Here is a 23850-nt window from a genome sequence, read left to right as displayed (position 1 = left end):
TGCCACCAGCTGCGTAAACTTTTGTCATTCGCTTTGGGTCAGACCTTGTTAAGATGTAAGAAGCCCAGGAGACTAATACCCGGTGGGGCAGAGCTATTCTGTCTTTTTTTTGTTTAACTGAGGAATTTTAACTGCGTGCTCTTTTACTCAGGGCTAAAAAAATCATAATGGGCTTTATTATTGCACCTTGCTTTATGCCTTATGCCCTAAATCATGGCTGCCCGGCCGGGTTTAACTGTAACACTATACATTTCACTACTCCCGAACATGTTGTTAAGTATATCTTTGCATTTGATTATTGTTTATTTGAGTGTAAAACATAGTGTACATGCGTCCATATAAATGTAAGCAACTGTCTCGTTCACACATATAAATCCATTTAATTAAATTATATTTATTGTTGTAAACCACATTACTGTATCAAAGGCACGTTATTACATTAACTTTGGTCAAAGCACAGTTGAGAAGGACATAACTCAACAAATAATTGTGAGCTGCAAAGAACATGTTTTACAGATGTGATCTGGAGCAGTGGCTCTTCACTGGTCTGGGACAGTGGTTCTTCACTGGTCTGGCTGGCCACCATCACCCCTGAATGACAACCCGCGACCTAAATCAAGGAACATTTTCAACTTCTCAAATGTATTTAATGAAAAGATGGTGCAGTTTGAACCTGATATTTTTCAGAATATCACAGTATGCACAACACAACTTGTTAGGAATATTCCCTTTTAGAGTTAATTATTAACCAAAAAGTGTATATTAATTGTTGCTAGAATTGTTAGTCTTTATTTTTCTGTCTGTAGTAGTAACAGCCTTATTTTTGCTTTGACAATGTTCCTTTATTGCCGTCAAATTGCTCAATGGAGTGTCCAATTGCTCAAAGCCTCACGTGAGGGCAAGCGACACGCACCCTTTCTTCACGACAGTGGTTTTCATGGCAACGGATTTGTGTGACAGCTCAGCGCTTCACAACGGAAGATAACATGAACATGAAGATTCATTTCGTTTAACATAAGCTACTTAAATGAGTTAGCAGCTACGGAAACTGACGGACATGATGAAGTTTCAAGACGTGCTGGTTGATGAACTGACGTGACGTAGGCAAGGTGAAGTCCTGTGTGTCACGTGGACGTCCTCAAGACTACTTTACGTTAGAGTCTTGGTATCTGGACAGAGAGCAGCCGAGGTGAGCATACACGAGAAACAACGGTAACATGTGCTGTCTTAATGTTTTAATATTAATATAAACGTTGAAACACATAGCTGACAGAGAAATGCAGTAATTATTATTATTATTTAGTCAGCCCTATCTTGACAGAAAAAGCTAGCTAGCTAGCTACTTATTTTGTTGACAGAGAAACACATCACAGGGGCAGAGAAAGTTAAGCTCACTAACGTTGACCAATAACTTTAATTACCTGAGGTGGACAAGTTGCTCTTAAAAATTACTGTTAAACAAATGCATTCAAGTTGAAGTACACTAGCTAGTTTTGTAAAAATGTGCTTAAGTAACGCTAAACGTAGAAAGTAGATAGCTTTATACTCTGAGTAAATGTGAATGTTACTGCTTTACACAAAGGTGGTGTTGGTAGTGGTGGTGTGTGTGTGTGTGTGTGTGTGTGTGTGTATGTGGGGGGGGGGGGGGTATATGATAATAGGCATATGTCAGTAGTGTGCACACTTTCAATGCAACTACGTGGTAGTTGTTGTGACGTTTGGAGAGTTCAGCAGTGTGCTGTTGTTCTCAATTCAATTACATATATTTTGTTTAGCCCAAAATCACAAATAAAAAATTAACCTGAGAAGGCTTTACAATCTGTACACATCCGTCACCCTCTGTCCTGGGACCTCAACTCAGAACAGGACAAACTGGATGGACAGAAGTACAATAGATGCGATGTGTACAGAATACATTCAAGTCCTCCCACACCTCACCGAAGGTAACGTGTCCTCAGTGAATACTGAAGCTACAGCCGGAGGATCCGCATGTTATCGTTTGGCATTTTAGCCGGATCCAGAGAAGGATGCTGTACAGGTCAAGTGCATCGTGGGTGTGTCACTAAGCATGCCTGCGTTTAACCATGTCGAGGTACATTAATGCTAATTATGACCACACCAAATACCTGGCCCTTATTTCTATTGTTCGTGGAGGTCCAGCTTCCTGCAGCTGCAGCTTCTTCACCCACAGCGGTTTCTACGAAAGCTCTAAATGGCCAAGATTTGTTTTCTTTATCTCTGTTACGTCGAAATTGCGAAATAAATAATTCAATTATTTCATTATTAATTTATATAAATTCCTATTGTTAACTGATACACTTATAACTACTGGTGATAAATAGCTGTAGGCTAGTAGTTAAATAACTGATGAATACTTAAGTACTCAGCCAAAATCGGCTCCTAAAAAAAAGTCCCAAACTGAATTTGTTACAGTAAGACAAGTATAATTCATTACTTCCACCCTCGGTTATATACCGTAGCTAGCTAATGTTAGTTTTAAATAAAAACTGCAAAGTCTAAATTCGAGCTTACAATTAATGTATTGATTATTCCATGAACATTCCACCAATTGACCCACTGATAGTAGGATAATGAAGGTATTTTAATGTAACAATGATGTCCGAGGCTATTTTTTAGGGCACCTGTATCCCACAACTGAGGCGTAATACTTTTTTTTGGTCAAACGTAAGTATTTTGTATCCACTTCACAGGGTAAAAGCATTTCTACCTGAGTACTGAAATAGAATCTATTAAAAATAATAATTTCCACCAGAAAATATTCCAGACCTCCTACGAAACCAATCCCAACATTAACAACTAAAGTTGATAATTATTGACACACATATGGCAATTTAATGTATAAATGGATAGGGGAAAAGGGAATATTAAAATATAATAGTTAATTAATGGCTTTGCAAATGACTGGACATTTCAGGGGTAAACTAAGAATTAATTAAGTTTTTTAAGACATTGTTGTTTCATTGTAGCTATGTTACACACATTTTTTGGAAGGTGAGAGTGATGAATAACTGTCTTGTGCCAATTATTTCTAACCTTCAATGTTATGTCTTCCATGGAAAATGTTACAGTGAAATAAGACCACATGGCCAACATGTCAGAGACGGGTCTTTGTAATCCACCATCGGACTGTGATGCTGGAGAAGTTACCGATGAAGGAAAGGAAGACGTCACCGTCCTCGACACTGATTTGTTGTCCGTGGAGCGTAATTTGGAAAATAGGTCGGGTTCAACTGAGGATATCTCGACATGCACAGATGACAGCGACAACTACGTCATGTGGACAGTTTACATTGCCCTAGCTTTCCCAAGAGGTACGTTTGTCGTCCAAAATATATGAACCATTGACATAAGCTCCACAGGGATATTGAAAAGTACTCAAGGTCGGTAATATGAGTTAAGTGTGGGAATCTCAATGTGCTGAAATAGATACTATAATGTAAGAAACAGATCACAGATACATTCCATCCTTGATCTCATTTATACACACTTGTCCCCTTTTCAGAGGAAGACTCTGATGCCCCTGACGCTCTTGGAAAGACCAACTTGGATGTGTCTACCGTATTGGGGAAGGTCTATAAAGCTCAGAGCTGCTTTCATGTGCAATACAAGTTGTTGCCAGGTGATCTGGAGACATTCAAAGTGGATATAGTGGTTTTCGGGCCAGTAGCAAAAATGTACAAAGAAGATGAGTTCAAGGTAACCATGACCTGTGTGTGTCACATGTATGAACAATTCACGAGCAACAATAAAATGATCCATCAGAGTTGAATACTTCTGCCAACAAACCCTTTGAAAACATCCTGCCGGTTAATAACATTTTTAATAGTAAGTGCCTCTCATAATATGTGTAACAGATTCTTAGAACGTGGAGCGAAGGAGATCAGACATGGGTTGGTTGGACCCAAGATTTCAAGATCAGAGTCGACAGGGAGCTGCTGATGAGTTTACTTACTCATAAGATCACGCTCCAGATATGGAACGGTGGGGGCAATATGTCCGGCCAGGCCCGCTGTGAAAGAATGAAACCCTTCAGACCGACACAGGTTCAGCCTGAAGATGCAACGGACACGTGTGGTGAGCATCAACTTGTCCTAAAAACTCCCCAAACATTACATATATATATTGCCTATACCGTGTTTTATACGGAAATTATATAATGAAACTTTACTCAAAGGTGATATCAAGACGATGGTAAACAAACTGAGATCGTTATACGAGTCCAACACATCTGGAAAGAACAGCGGCGATACACTGTTTAATTCCAAATCAAAGATGGGCTCAGAAACAGGTACATCGACAACCTTTGCCTTATTGATAATGGAATCAATGCTAAATGATGCTACGGCTTATGTATGCACACTGGTGTCATATATCTTTTCTCAATGTCAAGCCAATATACTTTAGTGAGAGCTATATTTTTCACAACACTGTTTATAGACTTGAATCTTCTTCCAAAACAGAATTTCGAAAACCCACAATTGATGGTTTCAACCTTGAGGATGTCAAACGAAATGGCACCGTCTCAGCGGAAATCAGTCCCATTAGTTTCTTGGCAGGTGAGCAGCTTAATAGCTAAAACAGGGTTTTCAAAAGAAATGTCCCCCTGCAACCACTTGTCATCAGTTGCATTTGTCTCCTGGTTATGACCCGGCCTGTGGCGAGATCGATCCATGTTTGTTGGCAAATTTAAGTCTGGACCAAAGTGTTACATTTTCAAACGGCATGTTTCATGGCAAAACAGAAAAGTTGTATTCTTATATTTCTTTGTGGCTGCCAGGTGAGACCTCATTGACTCAGCGCTTCCCAGTCTTTTCATCTGGTGTATTTGAGGTCATGTGCAACATCTCTCTGGACAGACCGCTAATATCTGACCAACTGAAGGCTGAACTCAATCCACTGGTCATCACCATTAAGTCCGCCACCTCAATGCCTTCATCGCCGGTCCCTTTCCACGTCCTACAGGTGCGACTTACATCTCACTGTTGACATACACATTGAATGTGCTTTCATTCGTAGATAGACCACAACATCAATTCATATTTAATCTACATAATCAGGAAACAGGAAAAAAAACCCTGTATAAAAACATTAAATACCAACACCGGGCAGTTGATCCACACCAGGTCAACATCATTTTGATTTCTGTCACATAACCTCTGTACTTAAGTAACGCCACTTTTGTACATATTTGAACCCCCTATCTGTTCCTAAAGCTAACTAAGTAGTAATGTTGCCTCAACCTAACTAAGTTGTTTACTGGAAAGAGTGAAGTTTATTTTGAAAAGACTGTCGCGGAAATCTGCACATATTGCTGGACTATTGTAGAAAAATGAGAAGTGACTTTTTGTGAAACATACAAACCGTTCTATGAGGATACATTGAACAATCCCACAGTGAATGCATGGTTTGAACTGTACCTATGTGTTGAATACAGTCCCTCCTCATTCCCTATTTAATCAAAATCTTAATTTGCACGCTTTGACATGGCTACATTGTTGTTGTTTTTTCTCCCAGGAAAAATGTGTCCCTTTATATTGCCAGTACAAGGTCGGTGACTTGAACATGCACAGAACAAACTGCCACAAGCACGGCAACACGATCGACTTCAAAGACGCACACGTGATCCTGACTGGCCTGATGAGTCCCCAGGAGCTCAGGGAGTTCCTCTCCGGTCCACCCCTGGAGATCGAGGTTCACGACCGAGACATGAAGTTGGAAGGGACTCCGAAAACAGCGGCGACGTTCGGCACAGGCTCGGACGGCGGCGACCTCTTCAAACAGAAGACGGCGGTCGTGAACTCTCACGGCGTCGCGAGGCTGAACTTCTCTGAGCTGCTGCTGCTTCGGAGGAAAAGCCTCACGGCGCACTTGCAAATCGAATGTTGCCCTTCCCTTGACACGGAGCGGGTCAGGAAGACGAGGAGGCGGCCCATGCCACCAGGCCATTATTTTAAAGCCAATTCCCAGCTCAAGGTCGAGGTTGAGATATCTCGTCCGCTCCGCCTCAACGGTGACGGCTGCGCCGGTCCGTTCGGGCGCATCGTCTACCTCTTCGGCTACAACGACTTCTCCCTGGCGACCGAGCTGAGGTCGGAGATCCTCAGAATCAACGCATCGGCTTTCCATCTGGATCGGCGCTCGCCGGGAAACACGGAGCGGGCCCTCTCGAATTACACCATGAACTTCGAGCGCGCCGAGAGCCGAGATCTGGATTTCGTTACGGGGTTCCACGTGCTCGATAAGACGCAGCACATCTTTGTTCTGGAAGGGCTGAGACGTGGAGCGGTGAGGAGGCTTTGGGAGGCCGTTCCTATGAAGTAAGCCCGCGGACACTCTCTCGCCCTAACAGTTTTCAGCTGTGCCGTCGGTTTGGATGCCGTGTTTAGATTCCAATGAGAACCCTCGAGCTTGTGTTCCGCTTCGCAGGCGAAGTGGGAGTGAGCAGGAGCGGGTGATCGTCCTCTACAATTCAGGCCTGGATTTCTTCAGGCGCATCTACGACTCATTAGATGTGGGCCTCAGACCGATCCACTTAAAGGAGTCACTGGAGGCCATCATGAGACAGCCTCGGGTCTACGTTAGAGGCTCGGTCCGCCGGCCCTGCTTCCAAGCTTTGTTGAGGTACCCATGAAGTGAGAGCACGTGGTCTTAAACCACCATTCCTGGGATGGTCCAGTTCTACTCAGTTTACTGCATGAATACTGTACCAGCGAAGAGCTGTAATGGTCTTCATCACAGTCATGACAATGCAAATTATGCAACTAAAGTATAATGTTTAGTTAAGCAGTAAAAACACTGGTAGAATCCTTTAAACTCGTGCGATAATCTGTTGCAAGTTGACTCTACATGAATGGCAATGAGTATTTTTGGTTAAAATGCGCAATAGATGGCACACTAGACTTCATTATGATAACTATTTATTTAAGGGGACAAATCATGCTCATTTCCAGCGTCATACTTGTATTTATTTTAGGTTTATTCAAGAACATGTTTTTATGCTCGGGTTTAAAAAGAAACAGCATTTTTCTCATGTTGTCTGTCTTGATATATATACGGTACCAGTATTCAGCGCTTCGTTTTTGTGCATGACTCTTTAAGACCAAAAGCATTTGTGCAAAGGTACTTTTTTCATGGTGTCCCCCTTTTCAAAATCTGAGAAAGGCTTGTATTTCTTTCTCCCGTAGGTTGAGCCAGCTTTGTCAAGCGAGGCAACTGAAAGAGGTGGTGCAGTGCGACCTCTTCCCCTCCGCCGACATGATCCTCGGCCTGAGAAAGAACTGCGGCACACATGCCGAGCAGTGGAAGCCCAGAACCGGGGCAAACACGGAGGTGGACACGCCCACTGCGCCTGACCCGCCGAGCGGCGGCACGGGGCTCTTTGTTGGGGTCAGCCAGCCGCTCCAACCGCCCAGGGACTTTGTTCAGGTCTGTGGGTCCTGAATCATTCCGAGTATAATATAACATGTTAATTAGAGACACTCGTGTGTTACATCATTCCCAAGGATAATGTCAACAAGCCGCACAGGGAAAGTGAGCGGCTGCAGAAGCCGAAGGCCGCCGCGTCTGGGTTGCAACGGTCCGCGGCCGGGCCGGTACACGACGACGGCATCCGGACCTTCAACTCGAGTGAGCGCGCCAAGGAGCAGCGCGGCGAAGCCGCGGCCCAGGTTTGACTGCTGTATCAAATATAACGTGTTTTATAGGCACACTCTGTATACGGTGCACCGTTTAAACATCCAAATAAGCCAACCGCTAACATATAGAATACGCAATATCCGAGGGAGACTTTTCAGGACGTGTCTGGCAAAAAGATGAACTTTAAATGTATCGTGCTTCTCTGGTGATAGCTCCAGGCCGCGGGGCGGAGGTTCACTTCCAGCCAGCGGTATCACAGCGCCACAGTGGAGCCGGGACACGGGGGGAAGAAACAGGGCTCACGCTCCACCACCGCCACCCCTCCTGTCTGGTTCCCACGCATCAATGAGTCCAAAGTGCACCCTCGACACCCAGATGAGGCCCGTGTGGAAGAGCTGAGAAAGGTGTGTGTGTGTGTGTGTGTGTGTGTGCGCGCGTTCACAGGAATGTTCAGTTTGTTGGCATTCCCACGAATCTTAGCACGGGGGTAACATTTGTATGATTTACTCTGCCTTCTTCCTCTATGAGCCATTAGCATTATGACAGGACATGGCTCTTCGCCTCGCTCTTCTCTTCCAGCCGTGGAGAGAAAACATCCTACATGGCAACACACTGAAGCCGACTCTTCCAAGAGACACGTGGGGCTGGCAGCGGCGTCACGAGGACTTTCAGCTCCACTCCAATCCTCCGCCTCCCGTGACCGCTTACCTGGCCGGTAGGCTGTGCTGCATCAACCAATCACCACGAGACACTTTTAATTGTAAAAAGTGTTTGACATAAAGTTTGACCGAATGCTATCGAAGACATCGGCTGTAATTATCGGCATTCAGTGTCAGCAGGTATCCATTAGTCTGCCTCGATATACCTTAATATCGTCCATTATAATGTTTTATATTTAATCTTGGCGCTACGTTAGTGTTTGATGTGAAGCGATTGCTGGATACCAATCCGTTCTTGAAAGTTGACCGAAATCATGCGGCGTCCTTTTTTCTGTTTTAATACATTAAAGCGAACACAATATTTTTCATTGATTATTTTTGTTGAAGTCTCAGTTGCGGTATACGATCTCACCCCGGTTGGGACACGTGGTACTTTGTTATCGCACCACTCAAACTGTGCATGTGCCATTTCATTTCGATGGGGACCAACCCAAAACCCACAAACTGGCACTGGTTGGGTTTAAAATGTCCCTTTTTTTTTTTTTAAACAACTTTTGCTTTTTAAAAAATGATAAAATGGTACAACACATGGGAAGACAGAGACACTTGTGACATCCAGCATTGCACTAAGCTCAACGGTCAGACTATCGAAGAGTGGATTTAACTGTCTGGGCTGTAAGCTTTCTTTTCCTCAGTGTTGATATGTTTTGATTTAAGCTCCAGATGGCGGCTGTTTGAGCCAGTATCATTTCTATTTTTTTATGTAACACTCCCACACCACACTGGAGGATAGATTTGGTCAAGGAGGAACCTCTGTGATATATCAGCAGTGAACAAAAAAATATTAATAATTGTCCAGCCATCCAGGAAGGTAAAATCAATACTCTCATCAGAATATGACGATACAAGCGCCACATCTATTGAGATTTTAATCCAGTTAAGTGGGTGTGCTGTTGACCCTTCAGGAGACCCTCTGCAGCAGGAGCAGCGCTGCGGCCAGCTGAAGAAGCAACTTCCTGGCGGCGGCACCAACCCACCAGGCGACGCCCCCCTCCCACGGTCCAAGTGTCCCATGGGAGGAGAGGATACAGCAGATTCTGAAAGATGAGCCCAGTTATGTGACATCACAGAGATCAGCACTCGCAGGCACAGGGAAATTATTAGCGTCTTCAGAGTTTGTGGTAAACTAATTTATACGGGGTGTCACTCCCAGACTGTTCAGCGATCAAGTCCGTAAGCCCCAAACACAGTTTCTATCTGTCATGTTTAAAGCGTGTGCAATTCCTCTGCCTCTCCTCGGTCTCAGGGACATAAACGTTTATACTTTGCCGCATGGATAATTGCAAATTGCACTCGGCTGGAAAACTTTCTGGGTGTGTTTGTGCAGCAAATATATTAAAACCGCAGATAGCAGTTGCGAGTGATGCGCTATCAGGGGCCACAATCAATTCATTGTGAATGTGCCTGCGATTGGGCTCCGGCACGCCATCACTTCTTGGTCCCTACAAACTCCCGAGGCAGATAATCCGTCTCGTTGGCTTGCTAAATGCTCCACGATGTTCTCGAGCTAGTCTGAGGCCGGCTGGTGCCGAGCAGGTCGTGTTCAGTGGGTTTCTAGAACCGATTCACCGAGAACCTGCTGACGCCGACACGCTGTGGGCTGGACGGCTCCACAAATAATGAACTGAAACTTAGAATAAAAGCTCCGTTAGCTAAGGGGAGCTTTCAAGTCGAATTGGTTTACGTGTACACTTATATTCCTTGATTATTCCGTATATGACATAAGGAATTTGATCAAGTTTATGTAAACAACATTTTTCAGATTTAGGGCCTTAGAGCATTTAACCGCGCTGGTCCTTCATATTAGGAGTTTTCCAGAAGAATCTTCCATGAACGGGTTTCGTGTTCTGTTTGCTCTTCACAGTGAGCAGCCGGCCCACGAGGAGCGCTTTCCCTTTTCAGAAGTACGCAGTCTATGCACCTTGGAGCCCACAAAGACAACCACGTGTCGACCAATAAGCACGGCGACTCGTATCCCGTGCCGATGTTTTATTATAGCATCAAACATAGAAGCACTTTGAACGAAGCTCGTCGCGCCATTTCCCCAAAAGTGTCATCTTTAAAGCAATTTTTAATAAAAAATAGTTAAGCATCTACGAACATACATCTCTTAATTTATTAATTGGGTGTATAAATAATGTCAACCAAAGTACTAATTGAATCCCAATCTCTGGAGCTGTGAATTTGACCGGTCCCCATTGTCCAATCAGAAGAGAGGAGACGCAGCGCGGTCATACGGGAGAGCTCAGTACGTCCGGTCGAGGGGGTGAGAGCAGACGTAGGCTCGGTTCTCCAGGACCTCCATGGCGATCTTCTTGATGTTGGCGTCGTTGTTCTCGGGAGAGTCTGAAAAAAAGAGAACCGACAACTTATTAAAACATTTGTGTCGGTCTGGATCACGGCACTGGATACATCTGGATTTAAAAACAGGTTCAGCGTGAAAATGAAAAGCAGCGAAGAAGTTTAGACTGTTGGTATGGGGGTTGTTGTGGGGGAGAAGTTCTGAAACACATGCAAGTCAGTAAAAAAAAAAGAGAAAAAGAAAAGGGAGGGCAGGGGGAGTTAGGGGCTGTTCTCAATTACCGTTTCATGTTATACTTACGTTTTTGCAACTGAGTCAACCAGTAATTGTTCTTGAAGAAAGCTTCGCTGCAGAATGTGTTTGCGAGCAGCACCTAGAAAAAGAAAACATTAAAAAAATTAAAAAAAAGTAACATTAAAAAGCAGAGCAACTGGAAAACACACGCAGGAGGAAGTGCAACATGTCAGGAAGTAATCAGATATGGAAAGGAGACCATTTCAAAAGGTTTGCAGCTCCAATTTCCCCCAGTGACCCGGAGGTTTCATCTCACACAGATATGACAGATGAGCATCTGATCGATATTTGTTTCTACACAAAATTTAAAAAAAGGCCCAAAACCAAACAACGAAGCTTTTATCATGTGGAACCACACTGGATGATTGAAGCCACATTTTGCTTTTGAAATCATTCTGAACTTGGTTTGAATTACTCGGTGATCCTCAGGCAAAACGAGACATGAACAACACGACTATTTTTGGAATGGAATTCAGTCCGACGGGGTCTCTGAAGTCTCTGTGCGTGTTTTACTTAAAGCACAAAAGATGGGCTACTGCCGCGCGCCGGCCGACATGTTGGGAAGCCTGCAGCTGAAACGCGGAAGGCCGTCGCGAAGCTCGTGCTGCCGTCTCTCCGTGAAAAAGCGGAGCAGCACGCGGCTACACCCCTACAGAACAGCTATGTAAAAACACACAGCTGGACCACATCCACAAGGCGAAGCTCTCGCAGATAACAGACATACGTAAACGGCGTGGCAACAAAAGCGGGAACAGAGGAGCTGAAGATTAGAGGTGGCAGAATGTCGACGTGCCGCTTTAACTGCGTTCAGTAGACAACTCGCCGCAGTGAAAACAGCCTGAGCTAATTAGATGACAACGTGCGTTTTATTAAAGAGCAACTTTGGACTATTACAATGTGGGTAGTAGTATACAAGGTTTCTTTAATGTAACTGTACAACAGGGTTGCACGAAAAAAGCAGAACACACACACACACTTCCATTTTACATGCAACTTGTGGTTGTGCGTTTGCAAAACAGACAAGTTGTCTACGCTCGGTTCTGTGCCTGGACACGTCCCGTAGAGACAGACGGAGGACTGAAGCCGCTGCTCTGCAACCAGCAGTGCTGGACGGGTTCGGATGTGCGTGGCGAACTGTTGCGCTATATAGAAAACACAAATATGACGACATTGCCATAGTCGTCGGATTTGAACTTTCCCCAAGGGTCTTTAAACACACCGTGTGTGACGAAGGCTTCCATCCGAAAAAGCAACTGAAACTAAGCTTAAAGTTGCGATACGTCATCGAAAACATCGTCTCTGATGATCTGGTTCCTTTAAACGGTTCATTGGGGGTGACATTTTAAAAAGAATTCTGAGCTCCTGAGTGCAACTGTGAAGCCACGATTGACTCGTCTGGGACCACGTGATGGAAATTGGGTGAAACCGTCACTGAACTGCAGGCGGCTGACCACAGTGCAGAGAGGAGGAGGAGGAGAGGCAGACATTGGGAAACAATGGAATATATACAATATTGATTAATGGCATTATAACTGTTATGATGCGTGTGCTGGACACACACCTCGTGGTCGTGATTCCTAAGCCCGATGCTGATGGAGCGGCTGGTTCTGGACAGGACGGCTGTCATGGCGTAGAGGTGGATCAGCACATCTGCGACCCTCTTCAGGACGAGCTGTTCATCCACGATGGTCTGAAAACAAACAAACAAACAGGACACTCACAACCTCAGAGATGATTAAAGTCACTTCTACTTCTTCTAATCGTGTCTCTGTTGCACACTGAGGAGAAATAACCGTGGAGCATTCTGTACTTTGTCAGCTAATCAAAATATTTTCTCACAAAACTCAACTTGGGTGGCATCGAGGAAGACCTTCGTTGTTCAGTTTCACCAACGGAGACGATCATATTCACGGGTAAAGGGAGTCGTGTGTGTGTGTGTGGTGGTACGAGTGTGTATGAGCAGGGCTCCGCCTTTTAATTCATATCTTTTGGGGAAATCTGTAGTTCGTAGATTCTCCGGTGCAGCTGTTGCATGCTTTGGGGGCGATGGATTTAATTGTTGCTTTAAGCAATATTTGCCAAAGACCTTTTGTAGTTTTTTAGCTCTTTGCATCAGAACCGTCTGGTGTTACTCCAAGTCGTGCCAGCTTTATAAAGCTTCTTCAAGAGGGCCTCTCCCTAAAAGTGTCACAGAAGGAGACTTTTTAGGGGAAATAAAAATGCGTCGTTAGCCCGGCTTTAGCTCTCGCTCGGCGCAGCTTAGGGAAACGATTTGGATTTATCCCGTAAATAGTCGATTAATAACTTCCTGTGCTTGGCGATTTGACACAAGTCCAAACAGACGCCAGTGGGCCAATATGTGACACCGGTGCTCTTCTCTTGGCACGTCTAACCCTTTGTGACCTCTCAGTGGGAGGAGTTTTGGAGTTGTGCCAAGTCAACATATAGTATGTGAAGTAGAGATGTACACGGAACTTAATCTAGAACCTGGTCCCCTGCGGTCGCAATGAGTCCCGGGGAAAGTTCTTTTTGCGAATAGACAATAACTGACTTTTTCCCCAAAATAGCTCAGCTTTTGTGTTTTATGCATTAGAAGAGAAAACAGTCAAGGGAGAAACCAAAGTATTGTTGATCATTTTGCTTATTTACTTTTAAAAAAAGGACCAGTGTGTACTATTTAGGGCCATCTAGTGGTGGATTGCAGATTGCAACCATTTGAACAAACCCAGCTCCCCCTCCCGTAACAAGCGTGTTGGAGAACTACGGTGGCCTGCAGGTAACGCACCAAAAGGCTCAAAGGCCAGTGTTTAGGCTTGTCCGTTCTGCCGGTGCTTCATGCCGGGTACACTTCCTGTATCGTTCCCCTCAGAGGGGTCCATGAAAAGGACCCGCCCTCACATGTGGATATAAAAGGCGAACAGAAACGCAACGATTATTAGTTTCAGGTGATAATACACTCGTGAAAAAATATAGTTATTAATATTAGATTGCATTTTTGCTCATAGATCCCTACATACTGGAACTTTTAACTTAAATACCCAAGGTCGTATTGGTCAGCAGCTGGAGACTGCAGTGAGATCAAAGCCCTGAGGGGAGCAATACAGGAAGTAGGGATCTGGAAAAGCTGCGCGGCTTCCAACAGGTTTATAGCTTCTGTGTTTCCAGTGAAGGAGGAAACAGACTTTGGAGCAAGCGTTCGAACACATCACCCCAGAGACGCCGTTTGGAATATGCAAATTGATAACTGCCGCCATTCAACACAAACGAGAATCAGCAGGAAAAACCCACGGCTACTTTACCTTTCCGTATCTGTACAGCAGGCCCTCCACGGTCGATCCAAAAAAGTAGACATTCTGTTCAAACTTCTTTGTGCTTTCCTGGAAACGGGAAAACACTCCAGAGCGTCAACCAACGCACCGGATTAGATTTACAGACATCGTACCACTTGAGGAGTTCAGAGAACACGCCTTACCGCCAAGCTGGGATGCACCACTCCGTCTTTCCCCGTCAGGCCGAGGTCCACCGTACTTCCCATCGAGTCCCTCAGTTTCTTGCCGATCATGCCCAGCGTCATGCCGATGTTTCCCTTCTTCATCTCCCTGCAGGCACAGCGGACACAAGATAGAACGGGACGGCGTCTTAGCGAATAAAAATCAACAATGTAATCCCGGCAACGCAGCCTTTTGAAGATCAGAGAATCATACGGTTTAAAGCTGCACCATTTCATATCTTTGTCAGATCATATGGGGGAAACCGTTTGTGTGTAAAGTGAAAGTATCTATTATATATATATATCTATATATATCAGGCATGAACATCACCAGTATCGTATTTATGGTATACTGTTTTTATGGTATTGTATCAGTATCATGATATTTATGGCAGGTATGGTATAGAAGATCGTGACAACCAGGTAGAGGCAGAACCGACTCAAGGAACCGACTCAAGGACCAGACTCAAGGAACAGACTCATGTCAAGCAGAGCACGCAAGACTTGAAGACTTGTTCAGGCCCAAAAAAATGGAAGTTGGTTCATGAATGACCATATTATATACAATGACAATTTATATTCATGACTATTATTATAGGGCCCGATCACTGACGGTGTCAGAATGGAGGACCTATAGATTATCATACAACATCGATGTTCGTGGAAGTCACCAGCACCCCCCCCCCCCTGAGCACCTATCCTTCTCACCTTTTTCACCCCTGACCCGTTTTCATGCCTGATATATATATATATTATCTTGTTGTATGTCACAATATCAATTAATGAATTGAATAACTTCCATATTCTTACTTTATTTTTCCTGTGAGGATTTTGCCAGCGTACTGCATTCCAGTGAGAGCGATGTACATCCTCAGGATTTCATTGGTACCCTGGAAAACAAAAGAATCTTTAAAAATGGCTCACTACTAATTAAATATGTGTTGTGGACAGAGTATCATTGATTTACAGCCCAATACAAAGAGAACAACTGTTTATTGATGAGCTGCTGCTGGGTCCACTTTTCAAACTGCAGAAAGATTACTTAACCCTTGTGTTGCCTTCGGGTCATTTTGACCCGAATCAATATTACACCCTCCCCCCGCTTTAGGATTAATTTGACCCCATTCAATGTTTAATGTCGGTGTTCTTTCGGTAGTCAACAAACAAACATAAAGTGCCTCACACTTAAACTTGGAAAACAATATTAATTCTAATAATTTTCTGGAGGTTTTAATTGCTGGCGTCAAATTGAACCCAAAGGGTAAAATATGTTAGTAAATATAAAGGTAACAGGAGGGTGAAACATTTAATCGGGTCAAAATGACTCAAAGGCGGGGGGGGGGGGGGGGAGGGTGTAATATTGATTCGGGTCAAAATGACCCGAAGGCAACACAAGGGTTAACCAAGAAGTCAGGAGCCACCTGGTGGCCACTTACAGAACATCATCTGAAACCAACTACTGTGGATTCTCACCCACAGACAAAAACACTTGATTCACCTTCTTTAAGTCAAAGAACTGACAGAAATAGGAGAGCGAGAACACGGTGTCCTCAGATGGAACTACTGCCCAGAACGAAAACAAACCTTTTTAATAGTGATCACATCTGTCCAGGTCAAACTGATTACGAAGGAATGTTTCAACCGAATATTTTGTATTCTACTTTATTGCTCGTGCAGATTACTATAACCCCGTTTCAAGGGCGGCTTCAAACCCTCGTGCTTTTCTCCATCACCAGCAGCCATGACTGATTGCAGGCAGTGCCTTTGTGATGGAGGATCGGAGGTGGTGTGACTGTCTTTCTTTTACCCGTCATGATTTCAATGTGCAGCAGCCTCCGGCGGCCAGCCGGTAGCAGACGGGTCACCGCGAGGCAAACAACGGTATATAATGACCGTTTTTACACATTAGCATGTATGGAAAGACCCAACATGACCACTACAAGACTACAAGAAGATTATGTTCAATTTAAATTCAAATTATTCTGTTTTTTTTTATCCATACAAGCATTTAATCTCTGTAAATTCTAAGAGGACGGAAACCTGGCAGTGACCCGTCTGGTTCCACCAGTAAACCTGGAGGTTGGTGCTGCGTACAGGTTACAATCATGATGAGGAAAAAAAACAAAAAGACCAAAGATACACTCGTGATAGTCCTCTTCTCGAGATCATGTCAGGAGCACTTTAATACCTCAAAGATGGGCAGGATGCGACAGTCTCGGACGTAGCGCTCGTAGGGGTAGTTTTTGCTGTAACCCAGACCGCCCAGGATCTGCAGCGCTTCACTGCAACAAATCCAGCTTCCCTCCGAGCTGAACACCTGAACACAAGATAGAGAAACACAACATGAGACATTCCATTTTATTTAGACTTTTTTTTCTTCTTCCATGAACACATTTTAACGAGAAAGCCGTCTAACCTTCACCATGGCAGCCTCCAGAGAACAGTCAGGCAGCCCTGGTCTGTCCATCATCCCCGCCGTCAGGTAGCCCATGCTCTCCATCACAAAGACATTCAGAGCCATCAACGCAAACTTTTCCTACAGAAACGGGGCAAAGACGCACTTTATTCACCTGCGAGTAGAAGAGTCGGTTATTCATAATGTGGGGAACAAGCAGACTAGGAGACTGGACCTGAATCATTCCGAATTCACCCAGGTTTTTGTTGAACTGTTTTCTGGTTGTGGCGTATTCAGCGGTCAATTCTATGAAAAAAAAAAAAAAAAAAAAAAAAAGAACTGAGATTACCTTCATAAAACAAACAGATATTTATCAGGATTCCTTCTTTTTCTTCTTCTTACCAATCAGTTTTTTGATCATTCCAGCTGAAGAGGGGCCCATACTGAACCTCCCCGAGTTCAGGATGTTCATGGCAATCTGGCCGACACAAAGCAAAAGGGTCGGAAGCAAACCAACACACACACTGAGCAGATCGTCACATGGATAAAAGGTCGCGGCTTACCTTGAACCCACCACCTATTTCCCCGATGACGTTCTCCACTGGCACTGGGACGTTGTCATAAGACACTTCACAAGCTGAAAAGGTGAAATCATTTGATGAGAAATGACTCCACGTGTTCGCCCCCTCCGATCAGAATCCCGAGAGGCTTACTGTTGGAGCCCCGGCAGCCCATTTTGTCCTCAGGCTTGCCGCTGGTGACGCCCCCAAAAGCCCTCTCCACGATAAACGCAGAGATCTTATCTTTCTTCACGCCATCTACGACCACCTCCGTCCTGGCGAACACGGTCATGATATCTGCCATAGCACCGTTTGAAATCCAAATCTGGTGACACACGAGTTGATCTTTAGAGTTCAGGGCAAAAACGAATGGTGAAAAAGAGAGCGGGGTGAAACTTCAACGCCCTCACCTTGGTTCCGCTGATCAGGTAATGTTTGCCGTCTTCCGAGAGGGTCGCCCGGGTCTTTATGGAGGCGGCATCACTTCCACTGAAAATGATCAATCAAGTCAAGCTCACCCACCAAAAGTAAACTAGAATGGGCACTCGGTAGAGCGCATACCTTCGCATATCACAAGATTGGGCATTGAATTATGAACATTTTGGCATTAGTTGCATGCCAATTGGATACAAATTGACCGTGCTATGGTAAAAAGAAGATTTTGACCTTTTCATGACCTTGACCTTTGACCCGATTGATCCCAAAATCTAATCAAATCGTCCCCGGATAATAACCAATCATCCCACCGAATTTCATGCGATTCGGTTTAATACTTTTTGTGTTATGCGAATAACACGCATACAAATAAATAAATAAATACACGGCGATCAAAACATTACCTTCCGCATTTTCAATGCGAAGGTAAAGATGTGATCAGTGTCACCGTGTGTTGGAAATCTTATAGGTGGACTAATTACGTTGCTGGGTACAGTGACTACAAGAGGTGTTCATTTACTTAGATCTTTACATGTTTAACCGTCTCACGACGTTCAATCAAAGCAGATTAAAATGTTTTTTTTAACGCTGACCAATAGAAACAGACCCTGTCGTGTCAAACTAAAATCAGATCGCCATGACACAATCTAAATCTATAATAGATGTTTGCAAAAATATTACAATGTTCACCCCCTTCACGTCAGTATTCAGTGGATGTATCTTTTTGATACAAATTCCTTCAGGACTACAGATGAAAAATAGCATCTTGGCGAACTGGCACATTTACAGAAATGTTTTTATTAATGCGCACTGTCCCTTATCGAATAAATAACATTTTCAAAAAAACGTACAAGCAGCTGGGTTTCAAGAATGATTAAGTGTATCTTTTGATACGTTTTGACGTTTGGATCACTGGAGTCACCACTGGAGTCCAATTCTACAGCTCTTCATCTACAACTGTGCAGCAGAGGGACACGGTCAGCAAAATACAAATGACCTTTCAGTGAAGTTACCTTCCAGACTCAGTCAGACAGAACGCTGCGACGTGTTCCCCGGAGGCCAGTCTGGGCAGATACTTCTGCTTCTGGGCTTCATTTCCCGCGATCAGAATGCCCTGAAAGACCAGACAGCCGTGAGCAAGAACCTCGATACCAACCAGGATCTCACAGGCTAAAACCATCGACTGCATACAATAAGTGGACGCAGTCATCGACGCGTCAGCCATTTGGTTCGTGGACTAATGTTATGAAGCCTCCTGTGTCGAGAGTTCGCCGTCGCCATCTTGGAATGCGGTCGTCGCCACGTTGGTTTTTTGGCATCCCGATGAACGGAAGTTGTCATTTTTGGAATGTGGAGGAGTGGCGTAGAGGTGGCGTACACAGCTCTGGTAGTGACCTGTCAATCACAGTAGCCCCGCCCAAAAGCATACCCTGCTTTATGGTCTGTTTAACTCTAAATGGACCCTCATTGAGTAAATGAACATCATGCTCTATTGAAGACTTGAAACTAGAGATTGAGAGCATAAACTCATGTTTACAACGTTGACTGAGGGAATGAATAGAGAAGTAGTCATTTTCTCATAGACTTCGCCCCCTGTTGGCGAGGAGAGAGAATGCACATTATAAGGAACTTCCGAATCGGCTTCACTCGGCACAACCGGAGATGAAACAGTCCCTCCAGTTCCTCCACATGGCGGACATGCACATGATGGAAATGTGACGATTTAATCTCCAACCCCTGTGACGTTATCTCATGTTTTACCTTCAGTCCAATGGCCTGATGTGCGGCCAGCGTTACAGCAATAGAGACATCCAGGGAGGTGATCTCTGCCAGTCGTGCATACACGGTGTTGGTCAATCCGAGACCCCCTGGGACAAAAACAACACTTATGTACACTCGTGTACTACTTGTGCTTAAAGTTCACAGTGGGACTATTACTCGATTTCTAATTTGCACGTGAGATAAATAGTTGTGGAGCCTTTTAAACTTGGGGGTTGGGTATAAACTGTAGTGGATGGATTACCTAAAACTTGGCCATTACGTGGCTGCACATTTTCAGAAACAACTAATCCAAGAACATATTTTTGTGCTGCGACCCATTTAAAATAATCTAACATCCACTTAGTAAACACTTTTACATAGTAAAAACTTTTACATAGTTCCAACTAGGTTAAGTCTGAATTTAAGAGCTGCTGATTTTACCGTACTCCTCTGGAATCATGATCCCAAACAGCCCGAGCTCCTTCAGCCCATTCAATGTCTCCAGAGGGATTTTGGCTTCTCGGTCAATTAACGCAGAGTCGACTAAAATCACAATTAAAACAGTCGCTGTCAATTCTAGCATCAATATGCATACATAAATTTAAAAAAGGATGCTGCGTGTTGCAAGTATTTTGCGGTTTGATTTCAGCCCTCTTATCTCACCTTCCTCGTTGAAGAATTTTTCCACGGGTGCAACGAGCTGGTTGATCTCCTCCAATTCTTCATTTCCAATCTCTGGGTAGGGAAAGACCTCGGCCTGGGGGACACAAGCACACCGTTTCAGAAACTAAATCACCAGCTCCTCACAGAGAAAAGGCAAAGTGGTTCGGTCCAAATGCCACGACTGGTATGCAGTCTTTCCACGGCTGATGTCGAGTCCGATCGAATGCTCACATTAAAACTAGATCGTGATAAGGTTGAGAACAAGAGTATATGAATCTAAATGTATTGATACGAGGTGAGATTAAGTTTTAAAACAGGGAGAATGCGTTAACTAGACCGTAAAATGAGAAGATGCTCCAGAGCTCTGCTCTTCGGTCATAAAATAGAGAGGAGCGCTAAGAGATTACTGGCTGTCGGAGGTCAGCTCGTCATTGTGTTGTATAAAACTGACATTTGTGCAGAACGGTCTACACACAATAACCCATGATAGCCAAGTGAAAACAGGTTTTTATTAAGAGTTCACACTCGTTGCTGCCGTAGACCTCCAACATATAGTTAGCTGAATCCTGTTTGCTTAGATTATTTTAGTATTATTAACCAGTCCGCCTGAGGCAAACTGAATCGATTAAACGCAGATTAGCAAAAAAACACACGATGGGAATTTTATATTGTTAGTTGTATTTTATATTTCTATCTCAGTGAACTGGTTTACAAACTTAGGACATGAAGTAATAAAGTACTTGTGTGGACCAGTCATAAATTAAGGGCAGAACAAGTTTATGGTCTCCGAACTTTGGTTCTTGCCACAAGACGCCCTGATCTGGTTTTATGATATCTGATATTTCAGTTTAAAATATTTAATTTCAAAGTCAAGTTTGCCTTTTTGAGAGATCGTCAAGCCTCACAAATATGACTATAAGAAAAAAATAGAAGAACACTTGTTTCATGTGCTGTGCAGTAATTAACAGTTAATCCATTTTTTAAATTAAGAATAGACCTTTTTCACGGCAGACATTTAGACACAAGCACCCAAAAATAAAGAAATAAAAGCACAGGTGAATGGTGGATGCATTCGACTTATGGAAGGCGTATTGCAGTGGCCGCTGATCACTGGGACACTTCATGAAACTGAGCCATTGTTAATGTTACTCAATTGGTGTGATGAAGGCATAGACTACGAAGACGTGGGCTTCATGGCGTCTCCCATTCGTTTGAGGACTGCAGTATTAAAGCTTTAAATTTGTCATTTTCACCAATCGCTATCTTGGATTTTTTTTGCCGTCTTCAACTGAACGAAAGGGAACATATTTAAAGTGGGAAGGTGTGACGTCAGTATGGACATAGTATACAGCCAGGAGGCAACCTCCAGTTGTGCCAGATGAAACCTACACTGACGTGTCTTAAAACTTGAATTCTCTCTCCTGGCCATCAACTCCTCTGGTTAAATAGAAATCTATAAGAAAAGGACTTCTTCTCTCTTGATGCATTCCCTCGGTAAACATTAGTTTATGGTCTCAATTTCTAGTTTCAGGTCTTCTTCAATACAGCAGGATGTTCAGTTAGTAAATGAGGGTTCAGTCAGAGACAAATGGACCATAAAGCAGGGTATTCTTTAGGGTGGGCTTACTGTGATTACCTGGTTGCTGCTGCTAACAGAGCTGTATACCCTGCCACTCCATCGCCAATCTCTAGACTTCAATAACAACAGTCCACAAACAGATGTGTGACCTCATCATGGCTATGTCGACTTCTTATATAGTCAATGTATAGTCATCTCTAGTAGCAACCTGTCAATCACAAGGTAGCCCCTCCCCAAAACATACTCCACGTTAAGGTCAATTACACATCAAGTGAGAAGTAGGGTCTTTTCCTGACACATCTGTACTATCATACTGGTTTAGCATCCAGGAGTTGGCCAGTGAAGAAAATGCTTCAAGCATTTTATTCAGGTTTCAACCTCGGAAGAAAAATATATTGGTTAACCTTCAATTTATTTGTTTTAACCTTTGACACTTAAGTTAACTTGTGAGATAGCCTGGTGATAAATAAATCCATTACGACCTAATGATATAACTTTATAAGCCACTCAATAAACCAATACAACTAGTAGGCAGGTAGTCGCAATACATTGCACATATAACTGGGGTTAGCTAACTTGTTAGGTCGGTTGGGGTTCGAGTGAACACACATGGACAGGAAAACAGTCTCCGACACGTTACTGATAAAAAGAAAGACAGGAATCAAGCTTTGTCCGTCTTACTCTTCGCCTAAAATATAGTGACATTCATTTGACAAGTAAAGACTCAGTTACGGTACCTTGTTCACCTGACCGAGGAACAAATCCTTGGCATATGCGAGGTTCCTTGAATGCGTCTTAATGGACCTTTGCTGCTGAACACGTACCACTTCTTTCCCGACATGCCTCGTATTACGAGCGAGCAGCCGCTGTCCGATTTTAACGGATTTGGACAAAACGACGAACCTGTTCACATTCATCATTCTTCAGGCACAGACCTCAACTTCATGCAGCCAGTGTATTACAAACACCTACAGCCGGGAAACCTTTCACCCAATTTAGGTCTCATGTTGATGACGTAGGCACATGGTCATACGCATTACCCTCGCAAAGTGCGCCGTTCAGTTTGTTGTTATGAAGATGCTCTACGCTACAGGCGTTTTTATAGCAACATTAAACACACAAATGAAGACATATTTGTACGTGTTCTTTTATTTTTTTGATAGTGACATTTTCAAGCCAAATTGTAATACAATAGCAATGCAAAAATGTCCTATAGAAAGAATTTTCATACATTCGGCTTTTAGATAAAAGTTGATATTCATGTTTCATGTTTTATTTACGCAGCGCTGATTTTGTTTTACGTCCTCTCTAAACTATCAGAAAAAAACATGGGATAATACTGACTCGTATTTAAATAGATGGAGTATAAACATACATTTTACCAGCCAGTAAAATATAACCAAAGTGTAAGCTTTTAATTGTAAAATACAATAATGCTATTTCTAAAAACAAAGATATGATGACACATCACCCTCAGTAATTTCGTCTAAATGTCGTGGATCGTCATCGGTCAGTACGCCTGCCTTGTTATAGTGATATTTTTGACGACACTTGAACATAGCACAACATCATAACAATGGCGCGAGGCTACCACTTGGTGGCGCAATGCACAAAAGAGCTATGAAGCAGTAATTGCAACAATTAAATACATAGAAGATTCGCAAATTGAAGTTGCTTTTGAAACAACAAATGTAGCCAACTTTCAGAAATTGCAATAATGTAAAGATAATACACACACACACACTTATATATATATACACACACATATATACACGTATATATATATACATATATATATAAACGTATATATATGTACGTATATATGTACATATATACATATATATCCATACATATATATATATACATACACATATATATACATATATGTACATACATATATATACATACATATACACATACATACATATATACATACACATACACATATATATATGTATATATACATTCACATATATCTATATATATATATAGATAT

At 43.3% G+C, this 23850-nt stretch overlaps 2 protein-coding genes across 6 annotated transcripts; one reads left to right on the top strand and one right to left on the bottom strand.

Moving 5' to 3' along the window:
• The first annotated feature begins 876 nt into the window (after positions 1-876).
• cfap92 (cilia and flagella associated protein 92 (putative)) lies at positions 877-10469 on the top strand. Of its 5 annotated transcripts, none has more exons than XM_056438405.1 (14): positions 877-1189; positions 3090-3332; positions 3524-3717; positions 3876-4095; positions 4196-4309; positions 4482-4577; positions 4799-4983; positions 5536-6338; positions 6448-6642; positions 7206-7446; positions 7524-7688; positions 7869-8060; positions 8236-8371; positions 9281-9642. In XM_056438405.1, exons 2-14 carry the CDS (start codon positions 3104-3106, stop codon positions 9421-9423), a joined length of 2913 nt encoding a protein of 970 aa, XP_056294380.1. In that variant the 5' UTR covers positions 877-1189; positions 3090-3103; the 3' UTR covers positions 9424-9642. The 5 variants fall into 5 exon arrangements, 4 of the variants coding, with proteins under 4 accessions (XP_056294380.1, XP_056294381.1, XP_056294382.1 ...); XR_008834505.1 differs by lacking the exon at positions 877-1189 and adding an exon at positions 9109-9186 and having other exon boundaries at positions 1702-3332; positions 9281-9332; XM_056438406.1 differs by lacking the exon at positions 877-1189 and adding an exon at positions 10240-10469 and having other exon boundaries at positions 1702-3332; positions 9281-9428.
• acad9 (acyl-CoA dehydrogenase family, member 9) lies at positions 10350-22832 on the bottom strand. The gene is made up of 18 exons (XM_056438409.1): positions 22592-22832; positions 20276-20369; positions 20054-20155; positions 19613-19719; positions 18865-18965; positions 17827-17905; positions 17570-17741; positions 17420-17493; positions 17259-17334; positions 17092-17162; positions 16878-16997; positions 16650-16778; positions 15272-15351; positions 14444-14570; positions 14271-14348; positions 12533-12661; positions 10978-11050; positions 10350-10721 (listed from the first exon to the last, which is right to left on the bottom strand). The coding sequence occupies exons 1-18, from the start codon at positions 22772-22774 to the stop codon at positions 10621-10623; spliced, it is 1896 nt and encodes a 631-aa protein (XP_056294384.1). The 5' UTR covers positions 22775-22832; the 3' UTR covers positions 10350-10620.
• Positions 22833-23850: the final 1018 nt, after the last annotated feature.

Source organism: Pseudoliparis swirei, chromosome 18 (genome assembly GCF_029220125.1).
Source record: "Pseudoliparis swirei isolate HS2019 ecotype Mariana Trench chromosome 18, NWPU_hadal_v1, whole genome shotgun sequence".
Lineage (NCBI taxonomy): Eukaryota > Metazoa > Chordata > Actinopteri > Perciformes > Liparidae > Pseudoliparis > Pseudoliparis swirei.
Note: the sequence above shows the minus strand (reverse complement) of the source record. Positions and strands in the feature narration are given on the sequence as shown.

Coding starts and splice junctions, on each gene's coding strand:
- cfap92 (XM_056438406.1), top strand. CDS start 3,104: ATGGCCAACATGTCAGAGACGGGTCTTTGTAATCCACCATCGGACTGT. Junction 3,718..3,875: donor ACAAAGAAGATGAGTTCAAG/GTAACCATGACC, acceptor TATGTGTAACAG/ATTCTTAGAACGTGGAGCGA. Junction 7,689..7,868: donor GCGGCGAAGCCGCGGCCCAG/GTTTGACTGCTG, acceptor CTCTGGTGATAG/CTCCAGGCCGCGGGGCGGAG.
- acad9 (XM_056438409.1), bottom strand. CDS start 22,774: ATGATGAATGTGAACAGGTTCGTCGTTTTGTCCAAATCCGTTAAAATC. Junction 17,335..17,419: donor AAATAGGTGGTGGGTTCAAG/GTAAGCCGCGAC, acceptor TGTGTCGGCCAG/ATTGCCATGAACATCCTGAA. Junction 10,722..10,977: donor GTTGACTCAGTTGCAAAAAC/GTAAGTATAACA, acceptor TCTTTTTTTCAG/ACTCTCCCGAGAACAACGAC.